The 16,506-nt window shown below is 36.7% G+C and overlaps 1 protein-coding gene across 1 annotated transcript in view; it reads right to left on the bottom strand.

Moving 5' to 3' along the window:
- The window catches only part of LRP1B (LDL receptor related protein 1B), a 1,834,206-nt gene that overhangs the window by 165,590 nt on the left and 1,652,110 nt on the right, over positions 1-16,506 (bottom strand). The window contains exons 72-75 of the mRNA XM_052653145.1: positions 10,389-10,511; positions 2,760-2,885; positions 1,904-2,041; positions 19-153 (exon numbers count right to left, since the gene is read on the bottom strand). Of these exons, the coding sequence (XP_052509105.1) occupies positions 19-153; positions 1,904-2,041; positions 2,760-2,885; positions 10,389-10,511 (522 nt within the window). The remainder of the gene's footprint in view (positions 1-18; positions 154-1,903; positions 2,042-2,759; positions 2,886-10,388; positions 10,512-16,506) is intronic.

The following is a 16,506-nucleotide window of genomic DNA, read 5'->3' as shown; positions in this document are numbered from 1 at the left end:
TGAGGAAATGTACTATACCTTCACACTGTCTGTTTTTCGCGTTTCTCTGAAATCCAGGCTTACAGCGGCAGAAAACAGATGTTTTTATTTGATTACAATATGCATCATCTCCACATGGATTCACATTATCTTCACAGGTATACTCACTGGGAGCTAGGATTTAAAAATATGATCAAAACTAATATAATTCTAATTCCTGAAGTGGGAGTTTACTATTTTTCTTAATTTAAAATTACATTTATTGAAACCCTTATTATTCCATAGATTATTCTTATTGAATGTATAAGGTCATGATCTTCTCTCCATATAAGCATTCATTTCTTCTAAAGGAATAGAAGCCAATAAAAACCAAAATCATTTACACTGAATATAGTTTAGACCAAGCTACCATCAGCTGATATTTATAGCTGTTATTAAGCTATACTATTTTCCAAAAGGAATTCACGTCAATGGTTCTAATGACAGGTTATCTTTACCATGATATCATTTTAATGTATGAGAATCACATTCTTCTCTAAGAATGAAAACATTTCCTAGAAGCTACCTAGAGATGTAGGCATCTATTGTTAACTTAAACTTAGTATTCAGGAACTCAGTCAAGAGTGTTACCATGTTACTCAAGCAAGAGGTTAAATCATCAGTTCTTAAACATATACAGGGAGCAGCATTTGAATGTGTATTATGCTCCAATGGACATGGGTTGCAATACAATTTAGGACAGACTATGTGTTATTTGCAGTTTCTAGCAAGGTATTTTCAACTTCATTGCTTTATCTGCAATTCAGGAAAACATTTTAGAGTACAAATAAAGGAGATGGAATGTTATAGGGGTAACATTGAATGATCTATATTCTACTTAAGCAAATTCAATTACTGAGAAATATGAGAACTTTAATTATAAGAATTATAACTATTACTAAATCCCACTGATTCTTGGATATTTTGTACTTAATTAAGCTGTACATGTACACTCAGTCATGTCTGACTCTTTGCAACCCCATGAACTGTAGCCCACCCGGCTCCTCTGTCCCTGGGATCATCCAGGCAAGAATACTGGAGTGGGTTGCCATTTCCTTCTTCAGGGGATTTTCCTGACCCAAGGATTGAATCTGCAAGTCTTGCATCTCCTGTTTTGGCAGGCTTTACCAGCTGAGGGTTCTTTACCAGTTGAGACACCAGTGAAGCCCCATTAATGAAGATACACCAGTGTAATTATACCATGATTGAGATATATATGGTCATACCCTGGCGGATACTGCTTCATCAACCAGTGGAGAACAACTTACATACAAATGAGAAAAAGTAAAAGACTCAAGAGCTGGAACTCTTTTGTAACTTCTATAAGCAATCAGAATTTAGGGTCACAAGCTTAATTATTTTTCTCAATATGAAAAATCAGATATCAAACGTGAAACACAAAATTATTAATAATCAAGATCTCATGACTCAAGTATCATAACACTCTAATAACAAAATAATAAGATCTTCTTTGAGAATGACTCAGCAATGGAGTGAGTTTTTAAAGCATTGAATATATTATCAAGACATTTATCATCATTCAACCTAATATAATCATAAAATTCAAAAACTACTATATTTATATTTTGTAAAATAATAAGGAATATAGATTTCTTTGCTGATATCAGAGTCTGTATTTGGATACTGAGTTTCCAGCTTCAGCTTTAACAGCTGAAGGCAAAATCAGCCTTGCCTACCTCATACTTTCTACTGTTAATTTAAGTGATGTTCTAAGGTGACTTTGGCAAAGGCTTTTTTAAAAAAAGTATTACTTAAGCATGTTTTGAAGAGCAATCTTTTCTCACAGCAATAAAGAAAATTTTAGGCAGGTTGAAGCAGAAATTAAACTCGCTTGTCGCTGCATTTTAACAGGAAACAAACTCACTTATTCTGCAGCCTTGTTCATCTGAACCATCTCCACAGTCATCAAGCTGATCACACTGGAGATCCATGGGGATACATTTTTTATTACTGCAAGCAAACTCATCTTTTTTACAAGGTCTTGCTTTATATGTAAGCTTACCTATAGAGTTATTAAAAAAAAGATCAGTGTTTCACAGAATCAAAACAAATTTACTGAGTCTATAACAGTTTTAAGATTTTTACTAAACGCTATGAAAAACATGGATTCATAATCCTTTATTTGAAGCTCTTGGGGCTAAATGAAGAAAATTTCTGAAACTTTTGAACCTTAGAAAAATAACACTATATTTGCCCTATAGTAAATAACTATATTTCCGTGTGAAAATGTTTGAATATTTACCAAAAATGAGATCTTTTTTTAAAGTAATATAAACTACCTCAAGTCAGGTCAAGTCAGGTTCTGTCACCAAATGATTTTGCTGAATATTTTAGAAAGGCATTTAGGTTTTTGAATTTTAATTTCTGAATTGTGTAAAGGGGACTGTGTACACACATACACAATCTATATAAACACCCCCACCCCAAGAAGTTGTTTTAACAGAATATTTTAAACCACTATGTTGTTTCTCTCTTGCAGTACTCTGGAATAAGATACCTATAACCAGTGGAGATTTACAGACTTGGAGATATTCAGTTGCACAGCTCTATTGTGCATATGAAAAGTTAGTGGGTTATCTTCACATACTGTCAGAAAATCAAGTGCCTGATAATCTACCATTAGACATGCCACATGCATTTTTTTTAAATTTCTTGAGCCCTAATCATTGTATCATCCGTAGCTCACATGCAATCACTCATTCTGCACTAAATGGACTTACCACCACAGGGGTCTTCGTCTGAGTCGTCCCCGCAGTCGTCGATCCCATCACACATTCGCTCAGGCTGCAGGCATACTCTGTTATTTCTGCACCTGTGAGGCCTTGTGGGTGGGCAAAGGAATTTGTCTGAAAAGAAGAAAAAAAGCAGCTCCTTTGGGTACACTAACTTATGAAGAACCATCTCTCTTTTGTCATCTTTTTTTTCTTTCTTTTCAAATCCATGATCTAGCTTTTCAGAATATCTCTTATTGTGGAAATTGCTTACATGCAGCTATTAGAAAAAATGTGTGGTAATAGAAGTTATGATCCAAGTTATTTATATTAATTACAGAAGAGTGTGCACCGCTGAAATGCTGAATGAAGTCAGAAAAAGAGTCAAACTTCACGGTCTTATTTACAAATGCCTTAGCTGAGTTTCTCTAGTGTCCCAAATTAATTTATGCCCACGTTTTATACAACATGGCAGGAACAGTTTTCTGAAAGAGCAATTTCACACAGAATAGAGATTGAGCAAGCATATGTTACAGATCCAAAACTGAAAATAGGTCATTCAGGAAAAAAAAAAAAAAATCCCAATAACACTAGAGCTGTGTTTCTCAGTCTCTGCCTCCTTGAACAAACAGGTAGCAATGTACTTAAGGCACCTAAGGTGATCTTATTTATTCATGTGTGTGTGTGTGTGTGTGTGTGATCTAAAGAAGCAATGAAATCCAGGGAAGTTTACACTTGTCCTTTCCATCAACACAGAATCTGAAGACTTCTCTGCTACAGTATGAAGCATCTTTAATGTCTTCTCTTCCTCACATGTAGGATAATCCAGGGCCCTCTTGCTGGGTGGTCTCCTCATATTCTCACTCTGGAATTCTCTGCTTAAATGGTCTCATTCATTCTCATAGATTTACTTGACACTATCCTCTGGAGACTTTCAATTTGCTATTTAATTCTAGCATCTCATAATTAATTATAGTATGTTCCCTGGGGAATTTAAAGTTCAACAAGTTCAAAACTCAATTCTTCATTATCTTCCCTTGACCTCTGCCTCCTCAGACAAATTGTCTTATTTCCATAGTTCAGTTAGTGGCACATCATAGGCACAAGTTTGGGATTATCCTAAATGCATGCTCCCATTATGTTTCAACTCTTATAAGTCAACAAGTGCAGTTGAAATTGTACCCAAATTTGCCCACTCATCTTGAAGAAGGAATTCATAGGGCCTGGACTCCATCTTAGACCTGTTCATGCTGATCATGCTCAGCCACCTTTCCAATGGACTCTGACCTCTGTGTTTAGTGCCTATGAAAACAACAACAGAAGGATAAGACCCCCTCCAGACAGGGGAACCTTGAAGATTGTATCTAGGGTACTCATCACCTAAGAGAAAACATTCACCCCTTCCTCCAGACAGGCCATAAACTTTTCTGTATCAATTGGAGTGTAACCTTGGGTTTATTGATTATTGGCTAATTGTTTGACTGTTTGAGCACATGAGCACATAGCACATGAATGATGGGGTTATTGGGATTGTATTTTCCTTGGTTTATGTAAGTCTCAAGGAATTTGGGGAGAAGGCAGTGGCACCCCACTCCAGTACTTTTGCCTGGAAAATCACATGGGCAGAGGAGCCTGATGGTCTGCAGTCCATGGGATTGCAAAGAGTCGGACACGACTGAGCGATTTCACTTTGACTTTTCACTTTCATGAATTGGAGAAGGAAATGGCAACCCACTCCAGTGTTTTTGCCTGGAGAATCCCAGGGACAGGGGAGCCTGGTGGGCTGCTGTCTATGGGGTCGCACAGAGTCGGACACGACTGAAGCGACTTAGCAGCAGCAGCAGCAGCAAGGAATTTGGAGTGGTGAATTCAGACTCGTACACACGGGGTATAGAAGATTTTCACAAATGCTGGGCAGGGTCCTTGGCTAAGAGGAGACTCTGCCTTGGGCCCGCCGGTGTAACGCACTGCACTCCACTATCTGCACGTGTGGCTGCAACAGTCTCCATGCACACCAGTTACAACTCCAGTAGCTCAGCTCACCAGTCTTTCTTACAGAGATGACTGCAGTAGAGTCCTTAACGTCTGTTTCACTGTTCAATGTAAAATCCTCCCAAAGCTACCAGAACAGTAATCTGATCATTTCTTTCATAGTTATTTGTCACTTCCAGAATAAAATGTATGGTACTTTATGTGGCATAATAGACTAATTATCTTGTCCATGCCACTCCTACAGACTCATCCCTTGTCACCCAGGATTCTAGCAATACCACTTTATTAGCTCCTTAAATATGCCACATTCCTTTTTTGCCTGACCTTCTTGCTTTAATTAAAATTTGGTTCATATTCTAAGCAGAGTTCCTCCCCTTCAGGGTTTTAGGATTGACTCTGGTGCTCACTCACTGTTCTCAGTCGCATTCAACTCTGCGACCTATGGACTGTAGCCCACCAGGCTCCTCTGTCCATGTGATTCTCCAGGCAAGCATACTGGAGTGGGTAGCCATGTATTCCTCCAGGGGACCTTCCCAACTCAGGAATCCAACCCATATCTCTGGTGTCTCCTGCACTGTAGGCAGTTGGGAAATGCATTAGCCCACTAAGACTCCCTTAACCTTGTTCCCTTTAGCTCACGGTATCAGAATGTGGAGAAGCAAACCTCCAGATCTGTCTCCTGATTACCTTCATAAGGGATGCAACTGGTCTGTTATCAACTGTACACAGGCCTCTGAACACACGGTTTCTCCAGCCCTGCAGAGCCCCTTAAACTGCTGCTGTAAAATTGCTCAAATCTCACATTATCTCAGTTTTCTACTATAGCTTCCAGAACTCTGCTATTATATATTCACATTCCTTTTTAAAAAATAAACTAAAACCTGTTATTTTGAGGTCCATGAATTTGGTTATGCTTTTTTTTTTTTCTTGCATTATTTTCTCATCAATCTTATAAACATCACCCCCTCCCAATTCACTGAAGTTTGTAGCACCTTTCCTCACAGTTCTTTACCTCTATCCAAAGTATTCCAGTTTCCTAGGTGACATCAAAATCCATATGAGAAAACCAGCCAATAAATGCACCTTTTAGCTTCCTGAATTTTTCATACCACATATTCTTTTACTATAATCCAGCTAGGCCATCCATTCTTCTAGAATGTTGTGCACACGGGTGGACTTTGACAAATTTATCTTAATTCAGCCAATGACAGTTCCTGTTGCTTGCAGATAAGAAACACTTACTGATATAGCTCAAGGTGTTATTTCCAATTGTTTCATTTACAAAGCCACTGATTTTAATGATCCAAATTCAGACCACAATCTTCAATTATTCAACTTCTTAATTCAACCAGTCTCATTAAGGACACTTTTTCAGTCTTACCTGAAACATTAGTCCCTTGATATGTCTAACTCTTCCCTATTCACCAGTGCCTTTTTTCTTTTTATTTCCCTTTCTGCTGATATTAGATTCTAAATTCTATTTGTTTTTATGATTTTAATAGCTTTACTGAGGGGTAATTTACATTCTATAACATGTAGTAGTCATTTAAATGTACCATATTCTATTTCTTAATTTACTTATTTGATATTGATAACCTATTATATTTTGGACATTTTTCTAAGTACTAATACTTAGTCTAAATGATCTGCATTCTCTGACACTTTTGTTTTTATCCTTCTTAATTATCTAACAGAATCCCCAAACAGGTAAATGAAGCCATCTGCTATCCCAATGTGTACATTTGGGAAGCCTAGGAATGTTGTAGATAATCATACTGCAATGCTGACTGCTATCAGAAATATGAATATTTATCAATGCCAGATAGGCCCTGAACACTGCTTGGAAATCACTCATTTATATCTATATTTTTTATACATAATGTCCCTTTGAATCAATAGTGATTCAATCTATGTTCCTTTCAAGTCTCCCTACTTCCTTACTATACACAAATAAGTGGAAATAAAAAGATAAAAATTATTATATCATTAAATATCTGCATATACATATAATCTATCAACTTATTTCAAGGGGTCACTTTTGTTGTTGTTGTTCAATTGTTAAGTCGTGTCCAATTTTTTGCTACCCCATGGACTGAAGTGCCCCAGGCTTCCCTGTCCTTCACTATGTCCTGAAGTTTGCTCAGATTAGTATTCACTGGGTGAGTGATGCTTCTAACCATCAATAGGTTCCCTTCTCCCTTTCGTGTTCAATCTTTCCCAGCATCAGGGTCTTTTCCAATGATTCAGCTCTTCAAGGGGTCACTACCCTCATATAAAACTGATTGTTTTAACTTGCTCTGAAACTCAATTTTCCCTACCTCTTCAGGAACCATTTCATCTTTTTTGCAACATTTTATTACCTTGGTATTTTTCTTATTGTTCTTCATTTTTTTTTTTTCTAATCATCTTGTTATTACTCACCTGTCTCTTCTTGCTACTCATATTTATTTAGATGTTTGGTGGCCCTTGATATTCTATCTTAATTCCTTTCTTTTATGTTTTACTCCCTTTCTGCCTGAATCTTACAAATTCCATAGAATTTACTACTACATTTTCTGCTGACCCTCACATTTATATTTCTAGACCAGCTCTTTAAGCTCTAGAACCAGACATCTAGCATCTCCTTGTGATCTGTACTTAATGTCTTCTCAAATACATCCAAGCCAGACTTCTAATCTTTACTTGTAAAACTTCCTTTTCCTGTGTTCCCCAGGTATTCAAATGTACAAGCAAAAACAGCCTAAAAATTACACTTGCCAACTTCCTTTCTCTTTCTCTTCCTATGTCCAATCCATTATTTAATCCAATTCATTTAGCTTTTTAAATCACAATCAAATTGTGAATACTTGGCCATCATGTGCTGTCATTATCTTAATCCAAGCTACCAGCATAGCTTGCCTTGAGTTCTGCAATTGTCTTATCTATTCTTGCCTCTTTCTATCCAATACCTGTGAAATAGAAATATGACCCTGTGCCTCCTCTACCTAAAGCTCTATAATATTTTCAGTTAGTTCCAAGCTAAATCTAAAAATCCCTCCCCAGACTCACAAGGTTTCACGGATCTCTCTTGTTAGTTCGGTTGTGTCCATTATCTACCATGCTCTGTATTCTCCAAGCACACATATCTTTCAACTCCTGCAGTAAACTGTGGTTTGCTTTATCTCAGGGCCTTTCTATATCTTGTTTCCTTTGCCTAAAATATTGTCATTCATTTCCACTCCATCCCTTTCACCTACTTGGCAGCTATGAATCTCTCAGACTCAAACTCAAATGTTACTTCTCATAAAGTGAGACTGAATAAAACCTTATATAGACTAAAACTCCAAAATTCTATATTTGTATAATTTATTATACTTCTTTCAGCACATATATTGTAGTTTATAACTATGTATTTTGTGATCATTAATATTCATCTTCCACTACATTCTCAGCTCTGTGAAGTAGGATCCATATCTGTTTCTCTTATCATTATATCACCAAAAACAATCATTATCTCTAGTTTAACAACTGTTAAATGAATGAATGATACTTCCCCCCACACTGTTTTCTATACCTATGGTGTATTTCAGTCTACTTTTTTTAATTCTCTTTTAGGCAGAGTTCATTTTATCCCTCTATGCCTTGTCTTTATTCTACTATTGCTTGAAATATAATACCTGGAAATTATTATTTTCCAACCAGAAATTGATCTCCTTGTCAAAGAAATCATATTTTGTTTTTATTCCAATTACTTAGTACAGTCTCCATCACATAAAAACTTGACTCAGTGTTGAAACTTATGATTGAGGGGAATGCAAAAACATTCACAGAATTAAGCTGGATGTATACAAGTTTTCCAACAGTTGTGCAGCATGTCCTTTAGAATCACTTCCTGGCCCTGGAAATGGATCTGCAGGCTGTGATCTGGAGCCCCATATGGTTAATTAGTTTCCAAACAAATTCTATTCCACTCACTAGTTTTTGTGCTGAAATGGAATACAGAATAGAGGGAAAAAGCATATTTTATTAAAAATAATAGTTTCTGGCTCATATTGGTAAACTCTGAAATATTTTTAAATTTGAAAAAATTTCAAGTAAAACACTTGAAATATTTTTTTCAAGTATTATGATTCAGAAATAATATTATCTCTGGTGATTCTCTAGAATTCACTTCTTATGTAGAAGAACTGAAATTGATATTTAGTTACATTACTTATCAGGGGTATCTGTAGATAACAATTCTCCAAACACTATCTTTTTCAAGTTTTAAAACATGTTTAAAATAAAGCCGCCTCCTTGTTTTAGAGCTTTTTATTCAACCGAGTCAATATCAACATCTATAAAAAATTAGTTTAGCTTGATTTACCAAATAGAACATGGAATATAAATACATATAAGTACATGTATTTATGCTATGTTTTCTTTAAATCACCTTATGTGAATATTTATATTTATATCCAAAGCAGTAGCATTTTTCTTTAAACTAGGTTAAATTTCTTTTCTATGTTGATTAGAAACAAAGAATGACATTAAGAATGACAATATTTACCAAATACAGGAAATTGTTTAATTTGGTGATCTAAAGCTGTGCACTTAGAGTTGTTGGTTGCATAATCATGCTTGTGACAATTGTCAGTCAGAAATAACTTGAATTTGACTTCAAAATAAATTTTAAGATTTTTCAGATTTAAATGTTAAATAACTCCTAAATGCAGTTATCTGCCTAACTCTTGTAACAAGACAGATAGATGATAGATAGGTAAATAGATAGATGTGAAAGTGTTAGTTGCTCAGTCACGTCTGACTCTTTGTGATTCTAAGAACTGTAGCTTGCCAGGCTCCTGCATGCATGGAATTCCCCAGAGAAGAATATTGGAATGGGTAGCCATTTGCTTCTTCAAGGGATCTTCCTGACCCAGGGATTGAACTCCGGTCTCCCACATTGCAGGCAGATTTTTTACCATCTAAGCCACCTGGGAAGCCCTCAGATAGATAGATAGATAGATAGACACAGATAGATAGAAAGATAGATGTGTGTGTGTGTGTGTGTGTGTGTGTGTGTGTGTGTGCACGTGCTGTCTCTTCAGTCTTGTCTGACTCTTTGTAACCCTATGGACTGTAGTCTGCCAGGCTCCTCACTCCATGGGGTTCTCCAGGCTAGAATACTGGATTAGGTTGCCATAGATAGATACAGATAAATAGATAGATAATGTCTGTATATCTCTATGCACATTTATCTCCCTTCTTTGAATAACCAGTCTCAGTAGTGGGTGATTTGTGAAAGAATGTGATTATGCACATTTTTTTTTCCATATTTGTCAAAAAATTTGTTTTAAGCTAAAACATCAATTGGGTATAAAGCTTAAGTCTTTATATGAACCTTACTCAATTTAAAAGGTGAACTACTCTAAATCCTCCTAGACAGTCCATAATCTGTCTTTTAAGTAGTGTTGACATGTGCAAGTTCAGATTTAAGAGGGCTCTCAAAGTCGTAAAATCTGAGGAGGGTTATTATTATTTGAGCAAAAGCTGTATCTGTGGTTACACGTTATCTACCTAACCCCAGGATGCCAGAATTTGTGGTTCACCTCATCATATCATTGAATCATGCTGGCGCACTATGTCAGGGGAGGAGAGTACAATCTAGAGCCATGGGAAATGCCATACCACACATGTCAGGGGCTTCATCAGAGTTGTCTCCACAGTCGTCTTCTCCATCACACACCCAGAAATGCAGTTTGCAAAGTGAATTGTTGCAAAGGAACTCATCTGCTCTACATATATTTCCTCCTTCATTTTAAAACAAAAGACAGATATACAGCATAATTAATTCCAGTCAGCAAAACACATATTCCTCTAATTCTTAGCACAGTAAAAGTGTCTCACTTCCTGATTTTTTTTCCTGTAAAATATTATACATCCAAGCTTTTTAAAAACAGTATTCACTGTCAATTTTTCAAAGCAATCTGATATTACCCTCACATGTATCATATTGTCTTTACAGAATATTGAGAATAAGATGATAGAATAAAGTTTCCTTTTTCAAAAAAAATTACTTGTTTTTTATTTGGCTGTCCTGTGTCATGGTCGCAGCATGTAGAATCTAGTTCCTTGACCAGGGATCAAACCTGGGCCCCCTGTAATGCGAGCATTGAGTCTTAGTCACTGGACCACCAGAGAAGTTGCTAGAATAAAGTTTCCTTAAATATAAATTTCCTTCCATTTCACATCATTTTTACATTATTGAGTGTAAAGAAACTTATGTTTTAAATAGCACTAATTTTCATTACCAAAACTTATGCTCTTCTGAGAAGAAAAGTTATTTTCAAAGCTATTTTAATAATTCATGTGTATCTGAAAACTGACAAACTGAATCATTTAAGCCAGAAAAAACAGTAAAATGTTTTTATAGTCATAGAGAAACTACTAATTTCATAACAATTAGAAGTTGGTGGGTTCGATCCCTGGGTCGGGAAGCTCTTCTAGAGGAGGGCAGGGGGACCCACTTCAACATTCTTGCCTGAGAATCCCAGAGACAGAGGAGCCTGGCGGGCTACAGTCCATAGCGTCACAAAGAGTCAGGCATGACCGAAGCAACTTATAATGCATGCGTGCATGCAGAAGTTGGTGATGTGATGGAATACTGTGCCGTGTGCTTAGTCACTCAGTTGTGTCTGACTCTTTGCGACCCAGGAACTGTAGCCCACCATGCTCCTCTGTTCATGGCGATTCTCCAGGCAAGAATACTGGAGTGGGTTGCCGTGACCTCCTCTAGGGCATCTTCCCAACCCAAGGACTGAACCCAGGTCTCCTGCATTGCAGACGGGTTATTTAACATCTGAGACACCAGGGAACTAGTTATTCTTCTAAACACTGTACTATAGAATACTCTTACAAGCATTTTTAATTTATTTTTAAAGAATATATCTTTACCCTCAATTTAATTTTTTGGCTGTACCACATGACATGTGGGATCTTAGTTCCTTGACCAGACCAGAGACTGAACCCATACCCCCTGCATTGGAAGCTCAGAGTCTTAATTACCGGGCCTTCAGGGAACTCCTTTGTGAACATTTTTAAAATATTTGCATTCTTGCTCTTTTTAAAATTAAACAGAAAGCAGCAAGAAAGGACATTCAAACTTTAAACTGAATACACCTACCACAAGTAAAGGACACAGAGTACAAATAAACTTTAGTTATATATGTCTAGATACATAGCAATATATAGCAGAAACAGCAATGGTTAGGGAGTTAATAACTTGCTTTGTTTTGCTTTGGAAAAGTGTATTAATTTCTATGGAGCTTAACATCTTCATATGTTATAAAAGAGGTATGATTAAGATTTATAAGATCATATTTTCAAAGAGTACCTGGGGAAACAACACAAAGAAATTTGATGGGAATGTAAAATGAAGATAAATGATTGCCTTCAGAGACTTATACTACCAACATAAATTTCATATATAACATAAAAAATACTGTTTCCATATTGGCAAGATTTGATGGTTTAAGATGTTGACATGTTAAAAATGGATATGTTTATTAAAACATAGAGCTGCAGAGTGATACTGCTCATCCTTGCAAGCCTAGAAAATTCCAAGAAAGAAGTATTGTTCATCTTGTGGATGTACTTTAGAGAGAATAATAACCCTAAGCTTGTTAGGGTCAATAAGCTCTTATTCTTTTGAGCTTTGACTTGCACACAAATCTCTAGTAATTCACTTTCAGTAGCAAAGATTTACTTTAGGAAATGAGGACAAAATCAGATTTGGGTTTTAGAATGACAACTTTAGCTACAATGTGGAAAGTTTAAACATGAAAACAGGGAGAGTAAGGCTAAGACAAGAAAAAAGACCAGTTTGAAGAAGGCTTGCAGTCAATCAGAAAAGAACTGATGGTAACTTGATTTAGAGTAGCTGTTGATATATTTGAGAACTCTTCAGGAGGCAGAATCCTCAGGATCTGATGATAAACTTGATGAGGGGTAAAAGGAGATGAGCAGTCAAACACAGGACTCAATTTTTGGTTTATTCGGACCATTTGGTGAGTGCTGGCATTGTTCAATAAATCAAAGAGCATAGCATTTGGATCAGTATTAGTGGAAACTAATGACATAATCCATTTAAGTTACTGGTAAGACAACCATTTGGTGATATTTAACAGGCTAGTGGATAAATGTGTCTAAAATACAGGAAAGGTTTCTGACCTGTAAATGCATAGTTGAGAATGATCAGAATATAGATGTTACTTGAAATTTAAAGATAACACAGAGGAAATTAGCATTGAAAGGTTGAATGAATAAAGCAAAATCTACAAAAAAAGGCTGAGAAGTAGCCATAGTGGTTAGAGAAATATCTGAAAAGTGTTTGAACAAGAAGGTAATAGTTAGCACATATAAATAATGCTAAGACAGTAGATTTAGTGAAGTGGTGGTGGTTCAGAGAAATGTTTGTAGTTGGTTATCATATATACAGAAGTAATAGTTCCAAATTTTGGCCTTAAAGGGAAGGAAGAAAAGAGGAAGTTGGGTAAGTCAGACAGCTTGATTGCTTGGATGAGGTAAAATAGATATCTAAACAGGTATACAAATGTTTCTGAGAAAAATTCAGCAAATAAAGTAAGGTTGAGGGTATAGCAGAGAGAAAAGGTAATTCATATGAGTTCTCTGAGAATCAAGAAAGTGTGAAGGATTTGAGATCTAACAAGTAAAAGGATTATCCTTAGAATAGAGATAAGACAAATCTATTTTAACAGAGAAGAAGGGCTAGGCATACAAATAGGTAGCTTAATAAATTTTGTGTCCAGATGTTAAAATAAGCTCATGATTTTTACTGCTGCTGTGAAGTAGAATGTGAGAAAGAAAATCAACTTTTTAAAAACCTGGTAGGATTAATGATAGAGAGAGATGATTAAAAATATATAGGTAGATTGCTTAGAATCTTGAATGATAGTTCAAGCTGAGACCAAGAATTTATGATGCTATCAATCATAACTGTTGGGTTTTCCTAAAAAAATACTTGACAGAACTGGTACAGCTCACAGTGACATCCTTGAGTACTAACAAACTCTAAGATACAGATAAATTCAAGTCCTTAGTGAGCCCAGCATGATGAATATCATCATGTGAGACTTCTGACAGTTCAATATCTGGCAATGGGATGCCCCTTTCTTTCAAACACTTGCAATGTTCAACTAAACATGCTCAGAAAACTCAGACATGTCTGACTTTTTGAGACCTTATGGACTGTAGCCTTCCAGGTTCCTATGTCCATGGGATTTTCTTGGCAAAAAAAAAAAAATACTGGAGTGGGTTGCCATTTCCTACTCCAAATGTTCAGCTTTGAAATTAAAAGACGGTTACTCCTTGGAAGAAAAGTTACGACCAACCTAGACAGCATATTTAAAAGCAGAGACATTACTTTGCCAACAAAGGTTCATCTAGTCAAGGCTATGGTTTTTTCAGTGGTCATGTATGGATGTGAGAATTGGACTGTGAAGAAAGCTGAGCACCAAAGAATTGATGCTTTTGAACTGGGGTTTTGGAGAAGACTCTTGAGAGTCCCTTGGACTGCAAGGAGATCCAACCAGTCCATTCTGAAGGAGATCAGGCCTGGGTGTTCATTGGAAGGACTGATGCTGAAGCTGAAACTCCAGTACTTTGGCCACCTCATGTGAAGAGTTGACTCATTGGAAAAGACTCTGATGCTGGGAGGGATGGGGGCAGGAGGAGAAGGGGACGACAGAGGATGAAATGGCTGGATGGCATCCCTGACTCGATGGACGTGAGTCTGAGTGAACTCCAGGAGTTGGTGATGGACAGGGAGGCTTGGTGTGGTGTGATTCATGGGGTCGCAAAGAGTCGGACACGACTGAGCAACTGAACTGAACTGAACTGAAACCTTAAAATAATCTCAATCATCAAAATCAACACAAGAAAACATATTGTCATTTAATAAGTGTCTGAAAACAGAGAAAAAAGATAACAAGAAAAATCTTTAGTATTAGGGACATGAATAGTGGTATGAGGTAAGTATTGGCTTAATTCAGTATCAAAATCCACAGGATATGAAATAGAGTTGTATTCTTTTGGGATAAAGATTCTAATGACAAAATCTCATCACATTTTCCATTCTAAAATGTATGAAATTCAAATAGAATTTGTGAACATCCTTTGCTTATTCAAAAAAAAAGTTTGGTAGCACACTGGTCTTGTTAAAAAGAAAAACATGAGATATATGAGTTCCCAGGAAAAGGGAATGACAAGCCACTTCAGTATTCTTGCCTTGAGAACCCCATGAACAGTATGAAAAGGCAAAATGATAGGATACCAAAAGAGGAACTCCCAGGTCATTAGATGCCCAATATGCACCTGGAGATAAGTGTAGAAATAACTCCAGAAAGAATGAAGGGATAGAGCCAAAGCAAAAAGAATATCCAGTTGTGGATATGACTGGTGATAGAAGCAAGATCCGATGCTGTAAAGAGCAATATTGCATAGGAACCTGAAATGTCAGGTCCATGAATCAAGGCAAATTGAAAGTGGTCAAACAAGAGATGGCAAGGGTGAACGTCGACAGTCTAGGAATCAGCGAACTAAAATGGACTGGAATGGGTGAATTTAACTCAGATGACCATTATATCTACTACTGCGGGCAGGAATCCCTCAGAAGAAATGGAGTAGCCATCATGGTCAACAAAAGAGTCCGAAATGCAGTACTTGGATGCAATCTCAAAAACGACAGAATAGTCTCTGTTTGTCTCCAAGGCAAACCATTTAAAACCACAGTTATTCAACTCTATGCCCCAACCAGTAAAGCTGAAGAAACTGAAGTTGAACGGTTTTATGAAGACCTACAAGACCTTTTACAACTAACACTACCAAAAAATGTCCTTTTAATTATAGGGGACTGGAATGCAAAAGTAGGAAGTCAAGAAACACCTAGAGTAACACACAGATTTGACCTTGGAATGTGGAATGAAGCAGGGCAAAGACTAATAGAGTTTTGCCAAGAAAATGCACTGGTCATAGCAAACACCCTCTCCCAACAAAACAAGAGAGGATTCTACACATGGACATCACCAGATGGTCAACACCGAAATCAGATTGATTATATTCTTTGCAGCCAAATATAGAGAAGCTCTATACAGTCAGCAAAAACAAGACCAGGAGATGACTGTGGCTCAGATCATGAATTCCTTATTACCAAATTCAGACTCAAATTGAAGAAAATAGGGAAAACCACTAGACCATTCAGGTATGACCTAAATCAAATCCCTTATGATTATACAGTGGAAGTGAGAAATAGATTTAAGGGCCTAGATCTGATAGATAGAGTGCCTGATGAACTATGGAATGAGGTTTGTGACACTGTACTGGAGAGATGGATCAAGACCATTCCCATGGAAAAGAAATGCAAAAAAGCAAAATGGCTGTCTGGGGAGGCCTTACAAATAGCTGTGAAAAGTAGAGAGGTGAAAAGCAAAGGAGAAAAGAAAAGATATAAGCATCTGAATGCAGAGTTCCAAAGAATAGCAAGGAGAGATAAGAAAGCCTTCCTCAGTGATCAATGCAAAGAAATAGAGGAAAACAACAGAATGGGAAAGACAAGACATCTCTTTAAGGAAATTAGAGATACCAAGGGAACATTTCATGCAAAGATGGGCTCGATAAAGGACAGAAATGGTATGAACCTCACAGAAGCAGAAGATATTAAGAAGAGGTGGCAAGAATACACAGAAGAACTGTACAAAAAGGATCTTCATGACCCAGATAATCATGATGA

Source organism: Budorcas taxicolor, chromosome 2 (assembly GCF_023091745.1).
Source record: "Budorcas taxicolor isolate Tak-1 chromosome 2, Takin1.1, whole genome shotgun sequence".
Classification (NCBI taxonomy): Eukaryota; Metazoa; Chordata; class Mammalia; order Artiodactyla; family Bovidae; genus Budorcas; species Budorcas taxicolor.
This window is presented reverse-complemented; position numbering and strand designations above follow the sequence as displayed.